The following is a 24,619-nucleotide window of genomic DNA, read 5'->3' as shown; positions in this document are numbered from 1 at the left end:
GTGTGTGGACATGTCTCCCCCATTATAAATGTTTTGACTCAGCCCTCTTTCAATTTTTGCTGTCGTTGTCCTCGACACTGCTTTCGTGTAGGAATGCCGCATTCGTTGAATTTATTTGCCATTTTCTCTCACCATCCTTGTGGGTCCTTCTTTGTTCATCCTTTTTGCCTTGTGGGTTCGTTCACTTCTCGGTTGGGTTGGGGCGCATGTAAGTATGTGTACTTACTCTGCCGTTCCGTAGTTACTCGGCTCCTGGCTCCTCGGCTGGCTTATATGTTTAACCCAATAAATGCTGCGCTGATTGCAAGTTAAATTATTGGCACACAGGACTTCAGACCCGCATTACAATTAAATTATCGCATTAACCGCAAAACCTGCAAGGCGCGCATGGTGAACAGACATTTTCGCAGTGGCGCTGCTCACCCGCGGTGACCGCGTAAAAGGTGAAACAAGTGCACAGATATACATAACAATAGCAAAACGATATTAGACATCATCTTACCGTGTAGTGCAGTTTGAGTAAGACTTTTTAATGTTATGCAATAGAAACCATTATGAATGCCACAAAAAAAAAAGATCCCAACGCTTATTCTTATCTTTAAGAACACATTTGTATATTTATCAATCCTATGAAAATTAATTTTTATTGTTTTAAAGATGATTAATGTTACAGAATTAAGACTTCATAAAATGCAACGTGCTTGCAATTAAAATTTGTCTTTATTTTTAACAATTAGATGACACCCTTGTCTAGAAAAATGACTTACATAAATGATCTTGATCTTTGATTTTATTGCAGATGATTCCATATATTTTTGCTCGTGCAGCGCGAAAAAAGTGAGGGACAACCAGCTAAATGAAGACCACCAGTTGCAGTTGTACCAGATGACCTTAGGAGCAGAAAGAAGTCGACTAGCAAACTTGTAGAATTTCGACAATCAAATTCAAATGGAAATGAATATTTACAAATCAAAAGTCAAGAGCTTTAAAATAAAAGGGTTTTGTGTTTTTTTCAAAAATTATTACCACTTGTTACACTTTGGGAATCCATAAAAAATAACAAATCAAAAATGTAGATAAAACATCCATTTTAATGACGTGAAATGAGTGAAAATATCACATAAAAAAAGCAAATGTCCTTATAACTCTGACATTTTGAGGACGATCACGATGAACTTATGTTATATTGTAGTCTTTGATGATTCGCTTTGAGTTGCACTAACAGATCCTGGAAACTCCTTCAAGAAGCTAAGATAAATGGACTTGTTTGTTAGAGAAAAAAAATATCTCGTGAGTCCTTTGAAGGATCAGGACGGAAGGTTCATACTGGAGAAAATATGAAATACCAGGCGAACAGAATTGTATAGAAGGTGGATTAAGTAAAAAAATTTTGTATTTTAAACTGCGAAATTCGTACTGAATGAAACACCAGGCGAATAGAAATACATAGAAGGTGGATTGGGTAAAATATTTTTCATTTTAAACTGCGAAATGCGTACTGGAGAAATTTTCAAATACCAGGCGAACAGAAATGCATAGAATGTGGATTGACTTTCAAATTTTCGCAATGTATTGCATACTTTTTTGGGCAACAAATTATGCAAATTTTTAGCAAACTTTTTTGGGCAAAGTAAAAAAATTTAGGTTTTTTCACAATATCTCAGCTTCCCGCAGGACAATCGGTATGTGCTTCACATGGATAGCAGTAATCGATGAGGGCAATCGTTCTAGATCGATGAGGGCAATCGTTCTTTCGTCCTGATCCTTCAAAGGGCTCAGAAGATATTTGCACTTTTTTCTTTGACAAACAAGTCCATTTATCTCAGCTTCTCGAAGGAGTTTCCAGGATCTGTTAGTGCCACTCAAAACGAACCATCAAAGACTACAATATAACAGAAGTTCATCGTGATCGTCCTCCAAATGTCAGAGTTATAAGGACAATAGTCACAGATTTTCGATAAAAATTAAATTTTTCTATTAGATTAGACTTGTTATTTATTTAGCAAATAATTATATTAAAATTATTAACAAAAAATGTGACAAGCGTTGGCCGCTCGAAAGTCCTCGAGCAGCCGCGCCGATTGGTTTATTTACTTCGATTGGATTGCTTTTTCCAAAGCCAACAAAGAACTCACATCGTTAACGACATTCCAAATCTTGGGAGCAGGGTGGTTATAAGGATTCTCCCTCAGCTTATCCATGGCCTCTGCTTAGAGTTAACAGATTTTATATAAGCCAAATCATTGCATAACTTGCGATTCTTTTTTGCAGCGTTACAACGAAAAAGGACGTTTATTGCTAAAAATAAATCTACTTGTCTCTCTTTTTGGTATTCAGAAAAATATAATGCGGAGGAATTTTGGAGCTATAAATAGAAACCAAAAGTGATTAATTATTATCCTTTAAGTGCATTAGAAAAAAGTAAGTAACCCGAGAGACATGTCTTTAATCTGCTTGTTTAGATTGCAGACAGTCGTTTCGTATCGTTATTAATTTGTAGGGTATCCTGAGAGGAACCTCAAGTGGTCATTGCACCGACAATGGACAAACGACAGGGAAGTCGTCTGTGAGAAATGGCGGAATGAGCTATAATTTAAAGCCCGCCGCTGTCTCGCACACACACAGACACACATGAGGCGTCGAAACGTATTTTGCACTTGGCGTTGGCTTCGCTTTCAGCGCCCATTATTTTTAATAGACTCGAAAAGAAAAAGTTTTCAGTTTTCTACTTCATTGGCTGCAAATCGGCAAAAGACGCGCTGCCACGGGGTCAACCCATTGGTTCCCCTTGACCCCCACCATATCCCTGCAAATGGGAAAGGAAGGCGGCAGCCAAAATTAAGTGCCGCAAAAAGTATGCTGTGCGGCGCCTGATAAGCGCACACATACACATACACATGCATACATGGACTGGAACCAGCGGGAGACTAGCAGCTGTGGGAGTGGTGTGTATGAGCTGTAGAATCTCTTTCGCCTGGCAATTGCAGCAAAAAGTCACACACATAAATCGCATCGGCCAACTGCAAAGAAAAAAAATATAAAAATTATTTTCAATTTCCATTTAGTTTAACCTCCGTCATACACTCCATCTCCAAATGCATCTCTTCCTCCTTCTTCGCTCTTCTCTCATGCAAATTTTCGATTATGACAACTTTCCATTTATAGTTTTGGCTGGCAAACGATATGGAAATCGAGCGCACTCGACTAATATTCATTTTGACTGGCACGCAAAACTTTTCTGCTATTAATAGCGTCAAGGCCTTGCCTTGGAAATTGCTTCCTCTAAATAATAAATATGCAAATATTGGCTGTCAATGCCACAAAACACACACAGAGGGGCAGTAGGGGAGAGAACGAGAGAGTGAGAGTGAACAAAACAGCCAAAAGAAATTGTGAAACCATCGCGGCAACCCGCAAAAAAAATTTGCCATATCACTGAAACAAGCTTTAGCTTCACATACATACATATATGCATGCATCCAAGTGTGTGGGTGTGTGTGTGTGTGTGTCTAGGTGTATATAAAATCAATCAGTCGTATCACCATTTTGGACGATGCCCGCTGAGGCATGAGACAACCTTTCCATTTTATTTGTACCATGTCAGCGGCATATTCCTTTGCCAATATGCATTTTTTAGTAGTTTTAACAGGCGTTTTGCCAGAGTGCAACATGGCGCGACCGTTAACTGATGGATGGCTTGGAACTGAACTACTATATACACATACATAGATGGCATGTAACTTCACATTCAATTTTCTCTTATCCAGGAGTGACAGCTGACTCGGTTGTCTATCGACAAGGATAATTAGAACGTCATATATTATCTCTATCTTTTTATCAATAAACCTATTTTATTTCTTGAGAAATCATTTTAATTACCACTGAATCTTCTTTTTTAAGATTTAAATGAAGTTAAATAAGATAAGGCCAAACTTTCGAAGACAAAGGACACCTTAACGAAAAAAGGAACACATTATTAGCAATTCCTGATAACTTATATAACAAATAATTAAAGAGTATCCAAAGGCTTTAAATACAAAATATACACAAATTAATATAATCCATTGCTCTAGTGTCAGCCAGAAAAAAATGATCGCAAACCAAATTTGGAAGTGTCAAAGTACAGTTCAAGTTCACAAAGTCGGAGAAATTTGTAAATCTTTATTAAAACATTTCTGATCCGATTCTCTGGTTTTTCAAAGCTTTAATTTGGCCAATGTAAATGTACATATGTACATATACATACATATGTACATACATATGTATGTATGTATGTATTTTTAGTCGCGATTTAACAAACTTTAAAATGATATCAAAACATTGAAATCCTGCCATTTGCCTAAACAATGTAACTGGCGGACTTGCGATTGAAGTGCAAATACCTATATTTTTTATTACTTATAGCCTAAAATTAATGTGTTTGTGACTTTTCCAATTTCTAATTATATTTTTAACACTTTTACATGCTGAACGTGTAAATAAAACAAAAGCATTGCCAGACTGTCGAAACTAGCTCTGATCGTGTTAGACAATGCCGCTAGATCGGCAGTAGCTAGAAACCTCTAAATCGCCATAGCTGACACATATGCCTCACTGTTAACCGCCAAATAGAAAACTTCAAATTTTAATTTCAGTAAACGCCACTCAATACTAAGAACTAATTGCATTTAATTATGGGCTTTAATTTCAGTTAAACTCTATGAATCATACAAAAAATATGTAAATAATATAACGCTTTAAACCTGCAACAACTTTGCGTTGATAGATTTTCACTCAGTTCAATTGAAATAGTTTTCCCAGAGCTATTGTTTTGACGGATATTGAAGGGATTACAACTTTACATATGAGATGAGGTTATTAAATGACCTGAGCCCTCCATCCCTGTGCTTTTGCTTCTCTTTTTATGTTTCTTGCATGTAGAAAACACTTTTTGCTCTGATAACTGACCGCACTTATATTTCTGGCGAACCGTTTGCATCCCCCGGTTTTTTTTTTTATTCCTGTTTTTGTTATTTTCGCTTCCTTTTTTTCGTGAGTCCTTGCTCTCATGTAAATAACCCAAAAATTGTATATTGCGAGCCGCAACCACGACACCGTGACAACGACGGCATATGCCAAGCGGAGCCAAGTCAAGCAGGACGTGGCAGGGATCCTGGGAACAGGCTCCGGTCGGTTGGTGGGCCGTTCAGGGGGTCCGGCGGTAGGGTCAGTCACTGGCAGTGATGGCAACGTTGGCAACTGGCTATGTGGTGAACTGTGTGAATATGTCAGTATGTTGTTGCTCTTGTCTGCGGCTGGGCGAGTGATAGACGCTGCTACCATTAATTCACATTCAGGTGCCGCACGCTTGGCTGAACAAATTCATTTGTGTGTGTGTGTGTGTGTGTGTGAGTGCGGCAACAACATGTGTTTTCACTCGTCCTAGTGCGGGCGGAGTTACGTTGCGACGACCCTCGAGAAGCTGCGGTCGCTCGTGCAGGCAAATCTCGTGCAATGCATGATAAATGCTCTGGTCAGCCTCAGCAACGAGCGACTCTTCACGTTTTTTCGTTCATTTTTTGGTTTTGTTATGTAGCTAAAAGTTAAAAACTCACCCCACTTCCCCCGCACTCTTGCCTCCCCCCACCCCTTTTGCAGCAGTAACTGACCTACTTGTGGGGCGTGTAATTAGTGCCCTGGACAACAGCATACGAAATTCATGAGGCGAAAAATCGAAAGTTAGTTGTCGTTGCTGTGGCTGTTGCTGGCGTGCTTGGCCCACAGTCAATGCGTGTCGCATTGAGAGAGAACCAAAAAAAACAAAACAAGGAAAAAAAAAGAACCAACTAACTTGGTAAAATCAATATCAGCCCCTGGCCAATGCCAAGCAACCAGCCAACCAGCCATCAAAACCCAGTAAGAAAAACAACTATATAAAAGAACAACAATCAAGACATAATACAGGGTAACCATAACAACGCGACTCAATAAACAAATGCCACACACATACACACTCATACACACACACATCAAGACACCCTGAGACTTAATGCGGCTATTCAAATAATAGTAACTACAAAAATAGAACAGACACACACTCAACACGGTGGTACAACCCTCGCGGAATTGTGTCAATAGTCAGATACACCCCAAAAATAAAGTGCAGCCAGTTGAGCGAGGACTTCGAAAGGAAACGCACTTAGCTCTGCGATCGAAACGATGTTTCCACAGGCCGAATTGGAGAATTACAAATTGCAGGTTGAACTGCTGCAGGAGAAATTGCAACGCAGGTGAGAAAACCAAACAGGAATTATTTAAACTTATTATATAATCAAATGACTTGACAGTGAGGACAATCGCCAGCAATTGGAGCACAAACTGGACAAAGTTCTACAAAAGCGTCACGAACTGTAAGTACAGGCCTCGCATCACTCTCCTCGAAGTTATTTTCGATTCCGATTGGGATATATTTCAGTGATAAATCTGTGCGTCAGCGGAACCGTCAAAAGTATCAAGAATTTCTCGATGAGCAGAGCAAACGTAATGAGAGGAACAGAAAGTTAGTCCAAATGCTGGAACGTGTCGATGAACAAACGGCCATCATGTCACAGCGTAGTGAACGGCTTAAAATGATGAAGGTGAGTGGGACCAAGAGAAAGGATTGACGCCTCTGACACTATCTCACTCTGACTCTCAATCGTATCGTTTCATCCTCCAGCTGCAATATCAAATGTACTTTGCGAAATTGGTACAGAATCAAACATTGCGTTGCATACAGCACACACAGGTGCCTCCAGGTGTTGTGGCAGCTGCTGGTGTTGGCATGGGCGTTGGCGTTGGCGTCGGTGGGGGGAATATGGCGACGATTCCTGTGATATTGCAACCGCAGGCCAATGCTGGACAGGCGACAACTGCAGGTGGAGTAACTGGACAGCCATGGACATTTGCCGCCATGCCATTTGGCCAGCCTCAACAGGCGGTGTTAACACCACAGTTTGCCACACCAACTACAACTGTCATGCCATCTGCTCCTGCTCCGGCTACCGCTGCCGCTGCTGCTGCTCCTCCTCCTCATCTTCATCCGCATCATTCTTCTATGCAGGCAACCCAGCCCATATATTATCCTGAGCTTTATGGTGGAGTCCCATTGGCCACTTCCAACTTGTTTGATCTGCGCGCCACATTGCGCGCCTTTGATAATGAGAATGCCGATTTGCCCGACCGAATGGCAACACGCTTCAATATGGAAGCAGCATCTGAAGCGCTGACAGGTGATTATCGGCCTGAGCCACTCCCAACTACAGTAGCAACACCAACAACAACCGCCTCCTCCTCGGATACAGGCAGAGACAAAGGTGTGCGGCAACTGAGCAGCACATCCTCAACTCTGGCCACATCCTCGTTGACATTTGATAAATTGCCAAAGACGTCGTCGCCCACGCTAACCCTGACTGAGTTGCCGCCTGCGACTGGCTTTACTCCTGGTCCTGGTTCTAGCTTTGGCCCTGGTTCTGGGCAACCGCAAATGCCACCACACTCCGATCGACTCGAGGAACACAACCAACAACAACAGCAAGCTGCCTGGACAAATTCACGCGTGACTAAAGTCGAGCATGAAAAATCACCAAATGTCGTTGGCCATAATGAGCAGCCAGCAGGACTAGGACCAGGCCAACAGCATCAGCAACAGCAGCCGCAGTCGAACAATTTTCAAGCATACTTTAGTGAGATGAAAATCGATGAGCCAACCGAAGATAAACGTGAACTAAACGTGCGTACGGGAATGGGAACGGGCATGGGAATGGGAATGGGTATGGGTACGACAAGACCTACCGAACTTGGCATCAGCAACGATTTGCTTGAGGAAGTAAAAGCCAGTCGAGCGGCTTTAGAGATGGCAGCGGCTGCGGTTGATGAGCAGCTAGCTAGAGGTAATCAATTGTCGCCACCCTCTGCTGGTGGTGGTGGTGGTGGCCTCATGGACGAGTTAAAACCAGAGGCTCGTCTGTCGATTGAGAATATTGAAAATGCCATTTACGGTGAACGTTTGACAGCAGCAGCGGCAACGCATCCGCCACCCACGCAGGGATTATTGGAAAATTTGGTGACCAACAAGCGGACGTCAGAGAAAGGAGAGAGGGAGAGGGAGAGAAATGCTGCTGATACTGCGGTGGCTGGACTGGCTGAACCCCTCGATTATGGGCAATATGAAACGGCCGGTTATAGCGAACCAATGGAACCAATTTATGCCAGCATCGATTCGAACCAACAGCCTGCTGTTGAAGCTGTTCCTACTCCTGCTGCTGCTGCTGCTGGGGCAACTGTCGAGCCGCTTTACAGTGAAATCGGAAATCCCACAGACTATCAACAGTATGGAGCGGAAGGCAATGCTGCCGCATCGGTAGCAGCTGAAACTGCCGCCTCAGAGGCCTCAGTGTCCGCGCAAGAATACTCGAATATTGATTATGGTAACTATGAGACAGACCAGTATGCCGCTGCCGGCTATGATCCCAATGCCTATCCGGGCTACATATACGATGAGGCAACTGGCCAATATATAGCCGATCCCAATGCTGGGCCATATGCGGCGGATGGCAGCTATGCTGGCCAGGAATACGATGCGAATGTTGCGAATTATGACTACAATGCTTATGCTGAACAGCAACAGCAGCAGCAACAGCAACAACAATTACTCGGTGAGCAACAGGAAGGCTATCCTATGACTGAAAACACAAACAACCAACTACAAACTGAGATGGAGTCAAGCCAACCACCAGCAACAACAACACCTCCAGCCATCGCCACCCCCACCAACAGCAATGAGGCGACTGTTAGTAGTCCTCCAGTTGCCGCCTCCAAACCGCCTGTCAAACCCACATCGATACTCTCGTCGACAGACAAACAAGTGCCGACTAATGATGCGCAGCAGCAGCTAAAGAAGAAGAAGCGCGTTAATTTTGTTGACAGCAGCGAAACGGATGATAGCTCAAGCGCGAAACCAGCGCCGCCGGTTGCTGTGACTCCATCATCATCAGCATCACCATCAGCATCGGCAGCAACGGGAGCAGCTCCATCTCAGCCGGCTCCAGTTCAAGCTCCCGCTTCTGCATCAACTCCTGTCATGGAAGGAGGAGCAGGAGTTACTGCTGCTGGTGGAACGGGTGCTGGCAGCGAGAGTGATTTCGATTTCTCAACAGGCAGCGAGGCGAAGAATTAGAACAAGTTGATCACAACAAAAAACACACAGGAAAAGAAGGAAAAGGAGAATTTCAAGCTCTAATTTGCTGCCATTTGGGTTAACCAATGGAGCAACCAATCGAGCATTTCCATTCAAAGTGACCGCTTTCAATTTATTGCCATTGCATTTCTCTCTCTCTCTCTCTCTTTCTCTCCTTCGCTTTTGCTCTCTTTCTTGTGTCGTGGAGTAAAACGAAGTAAATGAAAACTTTCCCGCTTATTGGAAACTCTAAATAAATAAAAAAGGAAGACTATTTCAACTTTTTCTCATTCTCTTCAGGATGAGGTGATTGAACGCGCATTTTGTGGTTGATTAATTTAATTATTTTTGATTTCTGTATTCAGTTAATTGTTTAAATTCTAATAAATAACAAATTTAAAGATTTTCAAATAAAAATTCTGTAAATTAAGCAAAAAGAAAACTAATCACTAGAGAAAAATATTCAGGACTTCTGCTTTTCATTTGTCCATTTGCGATTTGTCAATGTTACTCAAGTTTAAATTAATAAAAATGTAAATTAACTACATACATATAATGAAATTGTTCAACAGTGCGTATACACAATTTCTCTTGCGCATTCAACAACAACGACCACAATAACATATTGACTTTTTTACTACCTGAATAATAAGATCAGCGACTGTTGATGCTGCTGCTGCTGCTGTGACTGTCAGCCCGCAATTTGTCAAAAGTGCAATTGTCTCTCCGCGAATAACTATGGCTTTTACTCGGCCCACCACGAGGTGGCTCGCTCTTGCCAGCAATGACACTAATTATGTGCGGCGGGGCAGCAAAAGATGTTCAGTCCCATCTCGACCTGGTTAACAAACAAGCGAATGCATGCGACTGAGTTGCTTGCCAACTTAATTGAAATTATGCCAGTAGAAAAACAATGCAAAAAAAAAACCTTATACGCACACACTTATATAGTTATACATATATATATATGTATATTGTTGTGTTTGGGCGTGATGTTTTCGTAATTTTAATTTGATTCTGAGTTAAAGCGCTGAATGCATTTATATTTTCATTTTCGATTAACGACGATGTGCGAGGCAACTGTTGCTGACATTTTTCCATCAATTTGAGTACGCATCGAAGTACGTTCATTGTGTCAGAGTCCAACCTTTTCCACACACACACTCACACACACACACACGCAGCGTATTTCATTACAGGCTCATCATGGCCATCAACAGAGTCAGAGTCAGAGCATCAAAGTTCATTATAGAATACAACTTTTTTGTTTACTACTCATAGAAAATATATAGTTTTTTTGCCATTATTTAGTTTATTTCTTTGTGTAATTTAAATAGGGATCATCACAGATACATGTGGCTAAAAACAATCAATTGAAAATGCGTCAAGAAGATAATTTGCAAATATTTGATACATTTGTGCAGTCAGATGTTTCAGTTGGTTAAATAGATAAATATAAATACTAAATGTAATTGAATTTGAAGCCTTCAATAATTAAATCCAAAACATTTTACGTTAACAAAAGCCAAAGAAATTCCCAAACAAAAGCTAAACTTCCCTGTGATTCCAAAAAATGATTACGACTATATGGTCTAGAATTGACAACTGCAATTATATCGACATATATGTTTATATATATATATATGTATATACCTTCTGGTATCAGTTTGCAGTTTAATTAAACATTGTGTAAGTTTTTACACTAACCACTTTCATAATTTATATATACATATGTAGGTACCTATTTGATTTTTGTTGTTGGTATCAATCTTTTTTTTTATGCATTACAAAGTGTAATGAAATCATTTAATTGACCTGTCGAAATGTCCCCGCGGCGAGTGTCAATCAATTTTTGTGGTCTGAGCATTAAATATTTATAACCAAATAAACCAAAAACAAAAAAAAAGAGACAACTCAGTTGGATATTGACCAGTAATTGCTGGCAAATTGTCCACTTTTGGGTCCATCATGCTCGCTTTAGTTTTTTTCATTTCTGCACTTTTTAATGAGTTGAAAATACAAAGAAAAGCAAAGGGGAATTTGGGGGAAGTGTATTGGGGTGGGGTTGGCTGCTGTTCGGGGTAGATAGAACGTGAAACTTTTGTCGACAGAAATTTCCAATTAAATGTAACACAGAAACCTCAAAGGCAAATGGCCCCTACATACAAAATGGCTCTCAGACAAACAAATTTTCTCCATTTTCACCCCAAGAAACAGTTTGTCGTTTGAAATGAGCCAAAGTAAAGAGAAAAAAAAAGGTTTTAAATTCCCGCTAATGAGGATCAAGGCACATTCCATACCATTTGATTCCGTCTCTCAGCCATCATATCTCAGTCGGCTAATTGTAAGCTCAATTTACAGCAAAAATCAAAATGTAATTTTTGAAATTTAATCTCAAACACTTGACGCCGAATCGATGAAAAGTAGGCGATAGGATAAAGAGAGAGAGAAAGAGAGGGAGTGAGAGAGCGCTTAAAGGAGGAGAAATATCAGACTCTGTGTATCGAAGGATATTAGCATAAACATAAAGCTTATGGAAACGACAACGACCAAAAAAAAAAGCATAAAAAATCAGATGCTTGTCAATGGCAATATTACTCTATATACCAAGAATATAGCCCAGAACGGGTAAGTGTGTGTGTGTGTGTGCGTGTGTTTGAGTGTGTGTGTGTGTGTGAGTGTCCTTGTCAGCATAATTCCAAAATAAATTGCAAAGCAAATCAAATCGACACGTCGCAAAGGTACAAGGATAAAGGATTATAGCTCCGTCACGCCCCCTTCCCGGCTCCTCCTTCATTCCCGAACAGTGTGCATAATTGAGTGGCGCTTATTTATGCACCCCTGGTAAATAGGGAGGCGAAGGGAGGGCGGGATTGCGAAAGTAAACAACGAGCCAGCCCTTAAGCATTCCCAAACAAGCAAAAAAAAAAAGAAGAAAGGAAAAATATAATCAGTGCTGAAATTCAATTTTGAAATAAAACGCAAATCGAGTAGCGAAATTTGTGTTGCCATTGAACATATGTACATCATATACTATATATATTTATCTTGGGATAGGATAGAAACCCTCGCTTAGTTACAAAAGTATGTGTGTGCGACTGTGTGTGTGTGTGTGTGTGTGTTGTGGATGGGGCAAACATAAGCTGAAGTACTGGTATCCGTTTGCTTGGTTGCCTGCCCCACTGAAGCAGAAACAAGCAACGTGCCACACATGTCGTATGATTGACGTTTATGCAAATGACTTTCTTTCTTTCTTTCTTTCTTTCTGGCGAAACTCCAGTCGAGATGTGTGAAAGTGCAAGGGTAACAGGAACAATACCAATTGGTGGGGAGCAAAACGTGGTTCGGCTAGATTCTGTTAATATTTATGGAGCAGTTATTGTATAAATAAAATACAACAAAAACAAAAACATTGTGGCCCACAATATTTATACAAAAAAAAGGGTCGAGCATTCTTTTGCTCGATTATCTAACATATGTATGTTCTATCAGATAGCCAAAAGGTCTTAGAGTTGAGGTCTAATCTGTGAGGTACATCTTTATGAGCTTAATAAATAAATTAGATATTATTATTCGCCATAAACTTTTTACCTTTCAACAGTCTAAAGAATAAGATTATTCCTTATCGAATCTGTGCTCAGTGAATAGATTAAAAGGATTCAAATACATAGATAACTGAACTGATATAACGTTTTGAGCCAGGTTGATCTTTAAACTATTTCTAGTAGAGTATTTTTGCTTAATTTTCATTTCATTGGTAATTTAATTGGCTCAATCCTTCGCCTACGAAAGGTAAGTTAATATCAGTTTCAATATTTATTCTATTTGCCATGTTGATACTTTTCGTTGTTGCTTCGTAGAAACAATCCTTTATTTGCCAATCGACGTGGAGCGAGTTCATTGGCCAAATAGGATGGCGCTTCCTGTCACTATTGTCATTCATGAATCCCACTTTGGGTTGAGTTGAGCTGATTGTGAGTTTCGGCTCCAGTTCATTGTTCGTTGGTTGCATTGACATTAACGCTAATTGAAAACATGAAATGCGATACGCTGAGTAACTTCAGTTTCGCCCACAAAAAAGTTTTTTTTTTTATCCTATCTCCGGTTGTTTGGTGTTCATGTGGGTTGGTGTGTGTGGGTGTGTGGCTGGGTGTGGGTGTGTGTGTGTGTGTTTACCTGTCTCGCAGGATTAGTGCACGTGCAATGCTTTCAACTCAACTACAGCCCCCACCAATTCAGCTTCAACTTCAGCGTCAATCTCATTCCTATTTCAGTAGCTGCCATTCCCATTCTTCTCGTCCAATTTCATGCCATTTTCATGGTGAAAAGATAACAAAACTTTGGCGTCATTTTGCTGGCGCACTACCGCCGCACAAGAGAGTTTTCCCAGCGTTTTTCCGTCAACTTATTATTGTTTAAATATTTACATTGAGAATGGCAGCGTTGTAGTGGCAACATATGGGCGCGGCATAGTCTTCTCTCCTTTCTTCCTGCCCCCTCCGTATCTCTTTATCTCTTGCTCTCTGTATGTTAAAGTAGGTTAAAACTTTTGCTCCTTCGGCTTGGCATTGTCACGTAGTTGTCGTCGTAGTCGTCGTCTACGTCTGGATGGCTGCTATTTCCCGCTCTCTAGACTTCTGTTACCGATATGCATATGAATTCCAATGGGATTTATGCGAATGACAATTGCGTTTCTCTTATTGAACAATTTTAAACTTTTGCTTATTGCTTAGTTTTCTCTATTAGTCAATTTGATTCCCCTTCTTCGACTTCTTCTTCTTCTCATTTTTTAAGGGAAATCTCTTTGGTGCAAATTATGCTGATGATATTTGACTGCCAATGCTAATGCGTATGCCATTTCTGAGGCTAATGCTAATGCTGATGTTGGGACTGGAATTAGGGATTGGGTATGCGTTTGGGTTTGCTGTTTTCACATAAACATCACGTCGGTCACGTTCCACGTTTGTCCGTTACTGTTACATTACAGTTACAGTTTGAGTTGCCAGTTCGTTTTTACACTCAGAATACCGTGCACAAAAAAGAACGAAAGGGTATACATATTCAAACAGGCTAATTTAAGAGAGAAATTTCCCTCATTTCACTCATTTTTTTCAAAGACAAGCAACTATTATAGTATAAATGTTCGCAACAATCTGGTTAGATCTTAATTTCTTCTTTATTTCATTTCTTTTTTAGGAAAAAGATTATAACAAAAGACAAAGAACTCAGCAAACAAACAGACAAAGTCGATAAGAATTTAAACGATGATTTTAAAGGTTTTTTGTACTTATTTTTAGGGAAATTGTTGAAATTCTATATCCAAAACTAAAATGTCAGAAAGTATTGAAATTGTTTACTATTGTTCACATTCTCGGACGGAATATGTACAGGGTATTAGGATAGTTGGCTAACATGGATAATAATATGTTTTTTATTGTTTGACTGGCAAATATGTTATAGCTAGTATGTTGGCAGGCAACTGTAACATCAGTAAGAGGAAAGGGCGTGTTTATGCCCAACCGGGCAACACAAGGGTTAAAGGAGGCGGAAGCTTTCACCTCGCGCCGCTCTCCCGATGGTGCCCATCGCTCTCCCCACGAAAGAACTCCCCACACTTCGCTCCAAGCGGGGCTTGGTGCCCTGCTCTTAATTAAGCTAGTTTTTAGTGTCAAACTTACAAGTGAATAAAAAAGAACATTGAAGTGAGATTGCTGCAGTGCCCAATTTCTTGAAGGAAGACATTTTAAGGAAAAAATTCATTTAGCTGCCTACTTAGGAAATTCAACCCCCCTACGAATACATTTGGTCCTTCGAGCCGGATACTAAGATCCTCTCGAACCACTAGCATCGGTGGAATTTCATCCATATTTCAAGCTAAGTAATTTTTTTGCAAATTATAGGTATATGAGTACATGTACATGCCTCCAGCATCCGTACCCATACTCACATACATATAATTGTTGCCATTGATTCTCCTAATCCAAGTAAAAATTACTTTCGCGCAAATTTTTCCTCCTCAAAGGAGAGAAAATTTTGGTCCCCAAATTTTCATACATATATATGTGTCCAGTACATAAGGCGCCATATTGGTTCGCCCACTTCAAGTTTTTTCCTCGCACTTTGGCATATATAGGCCAAGTATATAAGGCGCCATATTTTATTTGCCTATTTCCAATATATATTTTTTCGCAATTTCAAAAAAATATTAACACATATGTATGTATGCAGTGAATCAAACCTACGAAAAAAGTGATCTCCTACATATAAGATATATATATGTATATGCAAGCAGAGTGTGTGAATGTGACAAAAATTACAAACATATCCAGTGCTACATTAAATCCAAAAATAAAGGTTTTGTGCAAATACAGTCCACTCCTGGGAAAAGTGTGCGCGCAGTGAAAGGTGGTTTTCAACGAAGAGAAGAAAATTTTCAATACAAATAATAAAGATTTTTAAAAAAAAAAAAAAAAACGAAAGTGAACCACCCTCTCACATATAAAAGCCACACTTAGACATTTCTGGTGACCAGACACCCTATAAAGTTGGGGGCATATCGGTTAGACACAGCAAAAGAAATCATATTAAAAAAAAAAAAAAAAAAACATTAATTTATATAAAGAAATCCGATCCATTCACACCTCTGCATATCGCCATTCCATATTTTCATATTTAAAAAAAAAAAAGAAAAAAGAGAAAAAGAAATTTTTAAATACATATATATATACTCCAACATTTTACATATCCATACACATACATACATATACATATTTTTCCATACATAAAATTTTACATATATATATACATATCCATACACATACATATATATACATATTTTTCCATACATAAAATTTTACATATATATATTCATATCCATATACATATACATATTTTTTCCATACATAAAATTTTACATATTGATTCCCATATACATATCCATACATACATACATTCCACAAAATTTCTAATTTTTTCGCACACAAATATATTTTTCCACCACCGCGAACAAATCCCGCTATCCCTTGCAGCCTATATACATACATACATACGAGCATACATAAGTACCGCTTAACTGCAGTATACCAGCACAGCTGCAAGCTCATGTGCCAAAGACCGGCACAAAGCAAACGACCAAAAGTAGCTGTGCTGTATACCCTAGGTTGGCAGGCACTTTGTGGGGTATATAGGTTGAAGGGTCACGTTGAGGAAAAAAATCGAATAATATTTAATTGGTAAAAATTTGTGTTCCGCGTTTTTGTTTATTCTATTCCCACGCGTTCCAAGTCGTATTTTTTGGAGTTATATTTCAATTCCAAAATATTCCCACGTGTTCCAAGTCGTATTTTTGGAGTTCTATTTCAATTCCAAAGTATTCCCACGTATTCCAAGTCGTATTTTTGGAGTTACATTTCAAGTCCAAAATATTCCCACGTGTTCCAAGTCGTATTTTTTGGAGTTATATTTCAATTCCAAAGTATTCCCACGTGTTCCAAGTCGTATCTTTGGAGTTAGATTCCAATTCCAAAGTGTTTCCAAGCGTTTCAAGTCGTATCTTTGGTTCTATTGCAATTCCAAAGTATTCCCACACGTTCCAAGTCGCATCTTTGGAGTTATATTGCAATTCCAAAGTATTCCCACACGTTCCAAGTCGTATCTTTGGAGTTAGATTCCAATTACAAAGTGTTTCCAAGCGTTTCAAGTCTTATCTTTGGTTCGATTTCAATTCCAAAGTGTTTCCACCCGCTCCAAGTCGCATCTTTGTAGTTATATTTGAATTCCAAGGTGTTCCAAGCCGTTCCTAGGGTTTTTTGGCAGTGTTCCAAGTCATTCCAAACGTACCAGCTCGTTTTCTGGTTTTTTTTTTTTCAATCTATTTCAAGGCGTTTCAAAGCCGTTCTTCAAGTGGTTTGGTAGTGTTCCAGTTTTTCCCAAACGTTCCAGTTCGTCTTTTTGGCTAATTTTCAAGCCGTGCCAAGCCAGCTCACCACTTTATAACCGCCACTCTCTGGGGTTATGAGCACGAGCCCGTCAAAAGACGAGAAAGCAGCTGAGAACACTGCAGCCCCGAGCAAATCCTCAATTGCTGCTCCAGGTCAGCGCCAGAGGAGTACCAGCCCTACTACTCCTCCTTCCCGAGCATTTCAGACCCTCTCTAGTCCACTAACTCTCAAGTCCGCACCATCGAGCACGACCTTTCAGCAAGCCACGTCAGAGCCACGACGAGCAAGCCAAAAAGAGGTCAAATCATTGGTACCACTTCCACAGATTTTGGTAACCGCCCCAAGAGTCACTCGGTCCGAGACCAAAAGGGTTTTAGCTGCTTCCACCATGGCTTTGAAGAAGTTTGGTTCCATTTGCGATAAACTAAGTCAGTTTGAAGTCGACAACCACGTCACGTCACTGTCCGAGGTCAGCGTATTTACGCTCCAAGTCCGTCGTGATCGAGTTCAAGCGTTGTGGGAGAAGGTCGAGCAGGAATATGAGAAATGCGAGGCACTCATAGATGGTAAAGACGATAACTCTGAAGATTTAGCCATCCAAGCTAAATATGACAAATGCTATCAAGTTTACGAGCGATGCACGGCTCGATTAAACGAGCTTATCCATGAAAGGTCTGCTCCGACTCCTCCGAACCGTCATGCGCCTACCTCTGCACCAGCAGAACGAGGCTGTCGATTGCCACCCATTGACACAGAAGTCTTTACGGGAGATTATTTAAAATGGCCCACGTTCCGTGACTTGTTTACAGCCATCTACATAAGCGATTCGCGAATTTCCCCTGTTGAAAAGCTGTACCATCTCCTAGCGAAAACGAGGGGTGAAGCCAACCTCATTGTAGCAAAATTCCCGCTTACAAATGATGGTTTTGAAACGGCATGGAATGCACTTAAACAGCGTTTCGAAAATAAGCGACTTATCGTGAACAGCCAATTCCGAGCACTTCTTGACCTGCCTCAAATTTCCCATGAGTCCGGAAAAGCATTACAGGATCATCAGAATGCTCTGCAGGCATCCATTCGCGCTTTTGAGCACTGTGGCCTGCCAGTAACCACTTGGGGAGGCATGTTCGTATTTTTCTGTTCCATCAAATTGCCAAAGAATACCCTTTCATTATGGGAGCAATCTCTGGGAGACAAGACTGCCATTCCAGAGTGGCAAATGATGGACGATTTCCTCACTGAGCGGTTCCGTACGCTCGAAGCGGTGGAAAATACAACTGCAATGGCTATTTCGGTTCCCACATCGAAACCTCCACGAAATCCGATTCCAGCCACCCGAAAGGCTAATACATTTGAAGCCAAGGTGACCACCAAACCAAAATCCTGTGATCTCTGTATGAAGGAGAATCACCCGGTGCGTCGATGTCCCCGCTTCCTTCAGATGACGGTGCCAGAGAGGGTGGCATACATAAAGAAAAAGTCCCTTTGTCTGAACTGTTTCGCAAGAGGACATCAAGTAAAAGATTGTCCGAGTCAGCACAATTGCTTCACGTGCAAGGGGCGTCACAATACGCTCTTGCACAAGGACGCCCGACCGGAGAATAATCCAACGTCGGTCCCAGCTCAGCCCAGTTCGCACAATATTGTCCGGACTTACTTTACCTCTGAGGCAAGGTCCTCACGAGATAAGTTGCTAGGTACAGCGATCGTGGACCTTTGGCACAAGGGCACTACTTATGCTTCACGGGCGCTATTAGACCCGGCTTCTGAAGCCAATTTCATATCCGAAAGAATGTTCCGACTCATGAAGTTACCATTCCAAACTGTCAGGGCCGAAGTGACAGGCATTAACGGAAAGGTCAATAGAACCTTGAAGGTCTGTCACATAAGCATTCGGTCATCGCATGGACCTCCAGTCCAGATCGAGATAGAAGCGTTTGTCTTGTCCCAAGTTGCTGATGATTTGCCGTCATGTACGATAGCCCAAGCCACACTGGAAGGAATGCCCAATATTCCTCTAGCCGACCCCTCCTTCAGATTAAAGGCAAAGATCGATCTACTCCTTGGCATTGATGTAATACCAGCGGTGACTCTTTCCGGCATCCAGACCGAAGTGTGCGGATCTTTAATGGCTCAAGAGACGAGATTCGGTTGGGTCATTTCAGGCCCGTTGCAAGGGGTCCCCGTCAGTTCATGTGCCGCGTTCACCACGAGGGTCGCAGTTAGCAGAGAGGAGGGACTTGAAACTCTTCTCACAAGGTTTTGGGAGGTGGAGGATCTACCGGGCAAACCGGTAGAAGATTCTGACTCTGTTTGCGAGGTCAATTTCCAGAAGACCACAAGAAGAGATGTTGCGGGGAGATATACGGTCTCACTTCCGTTTCGAGATCCAACCAACATCAACCTTGGTCATTCCAGACCAGGGGCATTGGCTCAGTTCCTAAAAAACGAAAGCCGACTCCTTAAAAATATTCCGGCAAAAACTGAGTATGACGCCGTCATCCAAGAATATTTGGACTTGGGCCACATGCGTCAGGTTCCATTTGACGGCACTAATAACAATTTTTATTTGCCACACCATGCGGTTTTCAAGCCCGACAGCACCACAACAAAGGTACGGGTAGTTTTTAACGCCTCTAGCAAGTCCACCAACGGAGTAAGTCTCAACGACATACTTTACCCTGGTCCGGTACTTCAGTCCGATCTCACTACTCAGATTCTCAAGTGGCGTTTTTTCCGAGTAGTTTTCAATGCCGACATCACAAAAATGTACCGCCAAATTATGGTCGATCCAATCCACACGCCATTTCAGAGGATCCTGTTCCGAAATAAAGAGGGGCAACTTGGTGATTACGAGCTGAATACCGTCACGTTTGGCATTAACTGTGCTCCGTTCTTAGCCATCCGAGTACTTCAGCAACTCGCAAGTGATGTACAATCCAAATTTCCTTTGGCTAGCGATATTATCAAGTCCTATATGTATGTCGATGATGTCCTGGCAGGGGCTCATAATGAAACAACGGCAATCGCAATGGTCAATGAACTTCAAGACGCTCTTGGTTCAGCTGGCTTTCCCTTGCGCAAGTGGACATCGAATGTGAAGAGCGTGCTCAGTTGTATTCCAAAGAGTCATTTACTGAATGCTGATTTCCTCGACATCGAAGAGGCCAGCACAGCGAAAACACTGGGAATCCGATGGAAAGCGACTACGGATGAGTTTTATTTTGTCATCTCACCCCAAGATGTCAAGTCAGCTTATACTAAGCGAGAAGTCCTCGGGCAGATCGCCAAGCTATTCGATCCCGCTGGCTGGCTGGCTCCCTTTGTGATTCAAGCCAAGGTGTTTATGCAAGAGCTCTGGTTACAAGAGCTAGGGTGGGATGATCAATTGCCCAGTGAACTCCATCACAGGTGGCAGGATTTTACAAAGAGCTACTCCTTCCTTGACCAGATCCGAATTCCACGATGGGTTCTTCATGACCCAAATTCCGACATCCAATTCCATTGTTTTTGCGATGCGTCACAGCGGGCTTATGGTGCCGCAATTTACGTGCGCGTTAGCAATGACCAAGGCATATCATGCTGCCTTCTTGCAGCGAAATCTAGAGTCGCCCCGGTTAAAACGGTTTCATTGCCCCGCCTTGAATTATGCGGAGCTACACTTTTAGCGGAACTGGCAGCTGCAGTTCTTCCGCAACTTCCAGTTGATAATGCGGAGGCTTTTTATTGGTCAGATTCCACCGTCGTACTGTCGTGGTTAAATAAGCCACCCTGCACATGGACAACGTTTGTCGCAAATCGGGTAGCAAAGATTGTGACGGCAACAAATGACGCCCCATGGAATCACGTTCGTTCAGAGGACAACCCAGCAGATCTCCCTAGCCGCGGCCTGAGTGCGCAGGAATTGGTACACAAGGATTTGTGGTGGCACGGCCCACCATGGCTACGGGAACCACAAGAGTCCTGGCAGCGAGCGACACCACTCCCACTAGACACTGCCTTGGAGAAGCGGGTAGTGAAGGTCCACGTCGCGATCGCTAAGCCAGCCAACGAGATATTATCTCGTTTTTCCAATCTGGCACGTGCCTTACGAGTGATAGCATATGTGATCCGTTTCGGCAGAAGGTGTCGTAAACTGCCAAACGATTACTCCGGGGAGGTGACCTCTAGCGAGATCAATCAAGTACTCCAGGCGTTGATCCGAGTCACTCAGCGTGATTACTTTCCGACGGAACATCGGTGTCTACAGCAGAAGAAATCTCTGCCCACGTCTAGCACCATTCTCAATTTGAATCCTTTCATTGACGCATCAGGTGTGATCCGAGCATGTGGGCGCGTGCAACAAGCAGCGGCCCTTAGTTACGATGAGCGTAACCCCATTCTGTTGCCAGTAGTAAGTCCGTTGTCCCGGCTGTTGGTGCTTTTCACGCATCAGATCTCTCTCCATGGGGGCAGCCAACTGGTAGTCCGTCTCATCCGACAGAGATACTGGATTCCAAGACTGCGGAATCTAGTAAAATCGGTGGTCAATTCATGCAAAGTCTGTGTGATTTATAAAAGAAGGCTGCAATCACAGCTAATGGGCACCCTTCCGGCCCAGCGAACTACTTTCGCACGTCCTTTCACGACCACCGGTATAGATTTTGCAGGTCCTTTCGACATCAAGAGTTTCACCGGCCGCGCTTGCCGCATATCAAAGGGATATGTGTGTGTCTTTGTTTGCTTTTCCACCAAAGCCATTCACCTTGAGGCAACTTCGGATTTGAGTACCGAAGCATTTCTGGCAGCATTCGCTCGCTTTGTATCGAGGCGAGGGTGTCCCCAGCAAGTGCAGTCCGACAACGGGAAAAACTTCGTAGGTGCATCCAGAGTGCTTGAAAAAGATTTCCTAAATTCTACCCAGCAGAAAATATTATCCCACTACAGCCATCAGAATCTGTCCTGGCATTTCATCCCTCCCGGGGCACCACACATGGGAGGGTTGTGGGAGGCTGGAGTTAAGAGTTTTAAAACTCTGTTCTACAAGGCCACTTCCAACCAAAGGTATACTTTTGAAGAGTTCTCTACGCTGCTGGCTAAGGTAGAGGCGTGTTTGAACTCGCGGCCGATTTCTCCTATGTCTGAAGACCCCACCGACTCTTTAGCTTTGACCCCAGGCCATTTCCTAGTTGGCGGTCCATTGCTATCCGTGACGGAACCTGAAATCAAGGATCAGGTACCGTCTATCATTAACCGGTGGCAGCGTCTGAAGGCCGTGAGTCAGCATTTCTGCACCCGATGGAAAGACGAGTATCTGAAGGAGCTACATAAGCGCAATAAGTGGCGATTCCCTTCTAAAAATCTTGAAGTGGGCGATCTGGTGGTACTCAAAGACGACAATCTTCCATTTAATGAATGGCGTCTCGGGCGAATCCACCAGACACACCCTGGCAGTGACGGCAATGTCCGCGTCGTCGAACTGCTTACCGCTCGCGGTATTGTGAAGCGTCCCGTCGCAAAGTTGATCTTTCTTCCTCCAGAAGAAAGAATTCAAACCCATTACGTAAAACTACAGTAGCGTCCAGCACTTGGTCCTTCCTCCCAAGGAAGAAGGGCCGAGCTGCCAGTAGTAATATGTGTTTTATCGTCCTACATTAATCCGCTTTCTTCATTATTTGTCCCGGCAGCTTCCTGATATTCGTCAACCTAGATCCCGTTTCCATGGCTCCGAGACCGCGTTCAGTACAGGCATCGAAAGAGGAGCGCAGATGTTCGCGAGGAACTGAGTCCTTCCGTTGCCGAGTCTGTCGCGGAATCCATCCTCTGAAGCGATGCCGTCGCTTCCTGCGGCTGAACGTGGAGAAGAGGATGAGGGCAGTGCTGGCGAATAAGTACTGCGCCAATTGCCTGGCCCACCAACATTCCGGAGGAAGCTGCTTAAGCGGTGATAAGTGCCGAATCTGTGAGGAGGATCACCACACGCTGCTTCACTTCCATGAACAGCCACGTCGACGCACTCCAAGCTCCGTCGTACGCCGAGTCACCCCCGAGTCCTCCAGACGAAGGGTCGCGCCAACGCCAGCCTCCGATCCGAAACTGACCTTGACCACACTGCTGCAGCACCGCAATCCGCATCTGATGCCCACGGCGATGGTGCGCATTGAGACGGAGGGAAAAACCTTCGACGTGAAGGCCCTGGTGGACCCTTGTTCTGCGGTATCGTCGATGGCGACGTCATTGGCCACGGCCTTCAAGTTGACAGCCGTCAATATAGGGGCAGAGAAAGCGGTGGCAGCAGTGATCCGGTCCCCAATCAGTGAAGGATGGCGATTGGAGGCGATCCTGAAGGTGGTCGATGGCTTGTGCTGCCGCACTCCAAGCGCTCCGGTGGACCCACAGATCGCCAAAAAGTTTGAGGGCATCGTCCTGGCGGATGAGACGTTCTACCGACCGTCGTCAGTGTCTCTGGTCCTGGGCGCGGATGTGATCACGGAGGTCATGCTAGAAGGGAGTCTACCTGGGGTTGGCGGGCGGCCGATTGCGATGCGCACAGTTTTTGGCTGGACCCTGTCCGGAGCGTGCCATTAAACTGCCTGGGTCTTGCACTCCTGCAAGGGGGGGAGCATGTTTATGCCCAACCGGGCAACACAAGGGTTAAAGGAGGCGGAAGCTTTCACCTCGCGCCGCTCTCCCGATGGTGCCCATCGCTCTCCCCACGAAAGAACTCCCCACACTTCGCTCCAAGCGGGGCTTGGTGCCCTGCTCTTAATTAAGCTAGTTTTTAGTGTCAAACTTACAAGTGAATAAAAAAGAACATTGAAGTGAGATTGCTGCAGTGCCCAATTTCTTGAAGGAAGACATTTTAAGGAAAAAATTCATTTAGCTGCCTACTTAGGAAATTCAACCCCCCTACGAATACAGGGCGAATGGGGCGAGATATGAGGGGTGATGGGTGAGGAGGAGCAACAGCCATCCGGACACGTATGACAGTTTTACTACGATGGCAAACAATGCTAATAATCATCATAATGCTTTTGAAGTGTCGCAAATATTTGCCAGGGACATAAACATAAATCAGCTAGTGTGACGTCCACTAGTAGTAGTATTAGTATTAGTACTAGTAACTAGTAATAACGAGAACAATAACAAGAATCAACTTACTGGCAGCAACATGAAGCTATAACATGATATTAAATTTACGTTCCATGACAGAAACTGTGCAACTGAAGGAATGGCATACAATTTGCAATCAGGCAAAAACTAATTTGCCTAATAAGCCCCAGGCCAGAAAGGTTAACCAGATTGAGAAGCAAACTCATCTTGTGCTTGAGTGGGACATTTCGATGCCAGAAACAGATGATACAAAAAGGAATCCCATTGCTGAATGATGCTGATGCTGCTACCAATTGAGGAATGTCAAATGAGAGAAGAATTGAGTTTCATCGATTCATATTCACATTTACATGGATATGACAATGTGTGTGTGTGTGTGTGTGTGGGTGCC

At 42.8% G+C, this 24,619-nt stretch overlaps 2 protein-coding genes across 2 annotated transcripts; both read left to right on the top strand.

Annotated features, from left to right (window-relative positions):
* The first annotated feature begins 5,945 nt into the window (after positions 1 to 5,945).
* LOC6647059 lies at positions 5,946 to 9,521 on the top strand. Its single transcript, XM_023178703.2, has 4 exons — positions 5,946 to 6,269; positions 6,327 to 6,389; positions 6,455 to 6,617; positions 6,698 to 9,521. The coding sequence occupies exons 1-4, from the start codon at positions 6,199 to 6,201 to the stop codon at positions 9,194 to 9,196; spliced, it is 2,796 nt and encodes a 931-aa protein (XP_023034471.1). The 5' UTR covers positions 5,946 to 6,198; the 3' UTR covers positions 9,197 to 9,521.
* Positions 9,522 to 14,847: 5,326 nt separating this feature from the next.
* Positions 14,848 to 23,776, top strand: LOC124462131. The gene is made up of 2 exons (XM_047013681.1): positions 14,848 to 15,074; positions 22,803 to 23,776. Exon 2 carries the CDS (start codon positions 22,837 to 22,839, stop codon positions 23,701 to 23,703), a length of 867 nt encoding a protein of 288 aa, XP_046869637.1. The 5' UTR covers positions 14,848 to 15,074; positions 22,803 to 22,836; the 3' UTR covers positions 23,704 to 23,776.
* Positions 23,777 to 24,619: the final 843 nt, after the last annotated feature.

The sequence above is a fragment of the Drosophila willistoni genome, chromosome 3R (assembly GCF_018902025.1).
Source record: "Drosophila willistoni isolate 14030-0811.24 chromosome 3R, UCI_dwil_1.1, whole genome shotgun sequence".
NCBI lineage: Eukaryota > Metazoa > Arthropoda > Insecta > Diptera > Drosophilidae > Drosophila > Drosophila willistoni.
Note: the sequence above shows the minus strand (reverse complement) of the source record. Positions and strands in the feature narration are given on the sequence as shown.

Coding starts and splice junctions, on each gene's coding strand:
- LOC6647059 (XM_023178703.2), top strand. CDS start 6,199: ATGTTTCCACAGGCCGAATTGGAGAATTACAAATTGCAGGTTGAACTG. Junction 6,270..6,326: donor CAGGAGAAATTGCAACGCAG/GTGAGAAAACCA, acceptor ATGACTTGACAG/TGAGGACAATCGCCAGCAAT. Junction 6,618..6,697: donor AACGGCTTAAAATGATGAAG/GTGAGTGGGACC, acceptor TTCATCCTCCAG/CTGCAATATCAAATGTACTT.
- LOC124462131 (XM_047013681.1), top strand. CDS start 22,837: ATGGCTCCGAGACCGCGTTCAGTACAGGCATCGAAAGAGGAGCGCAGA.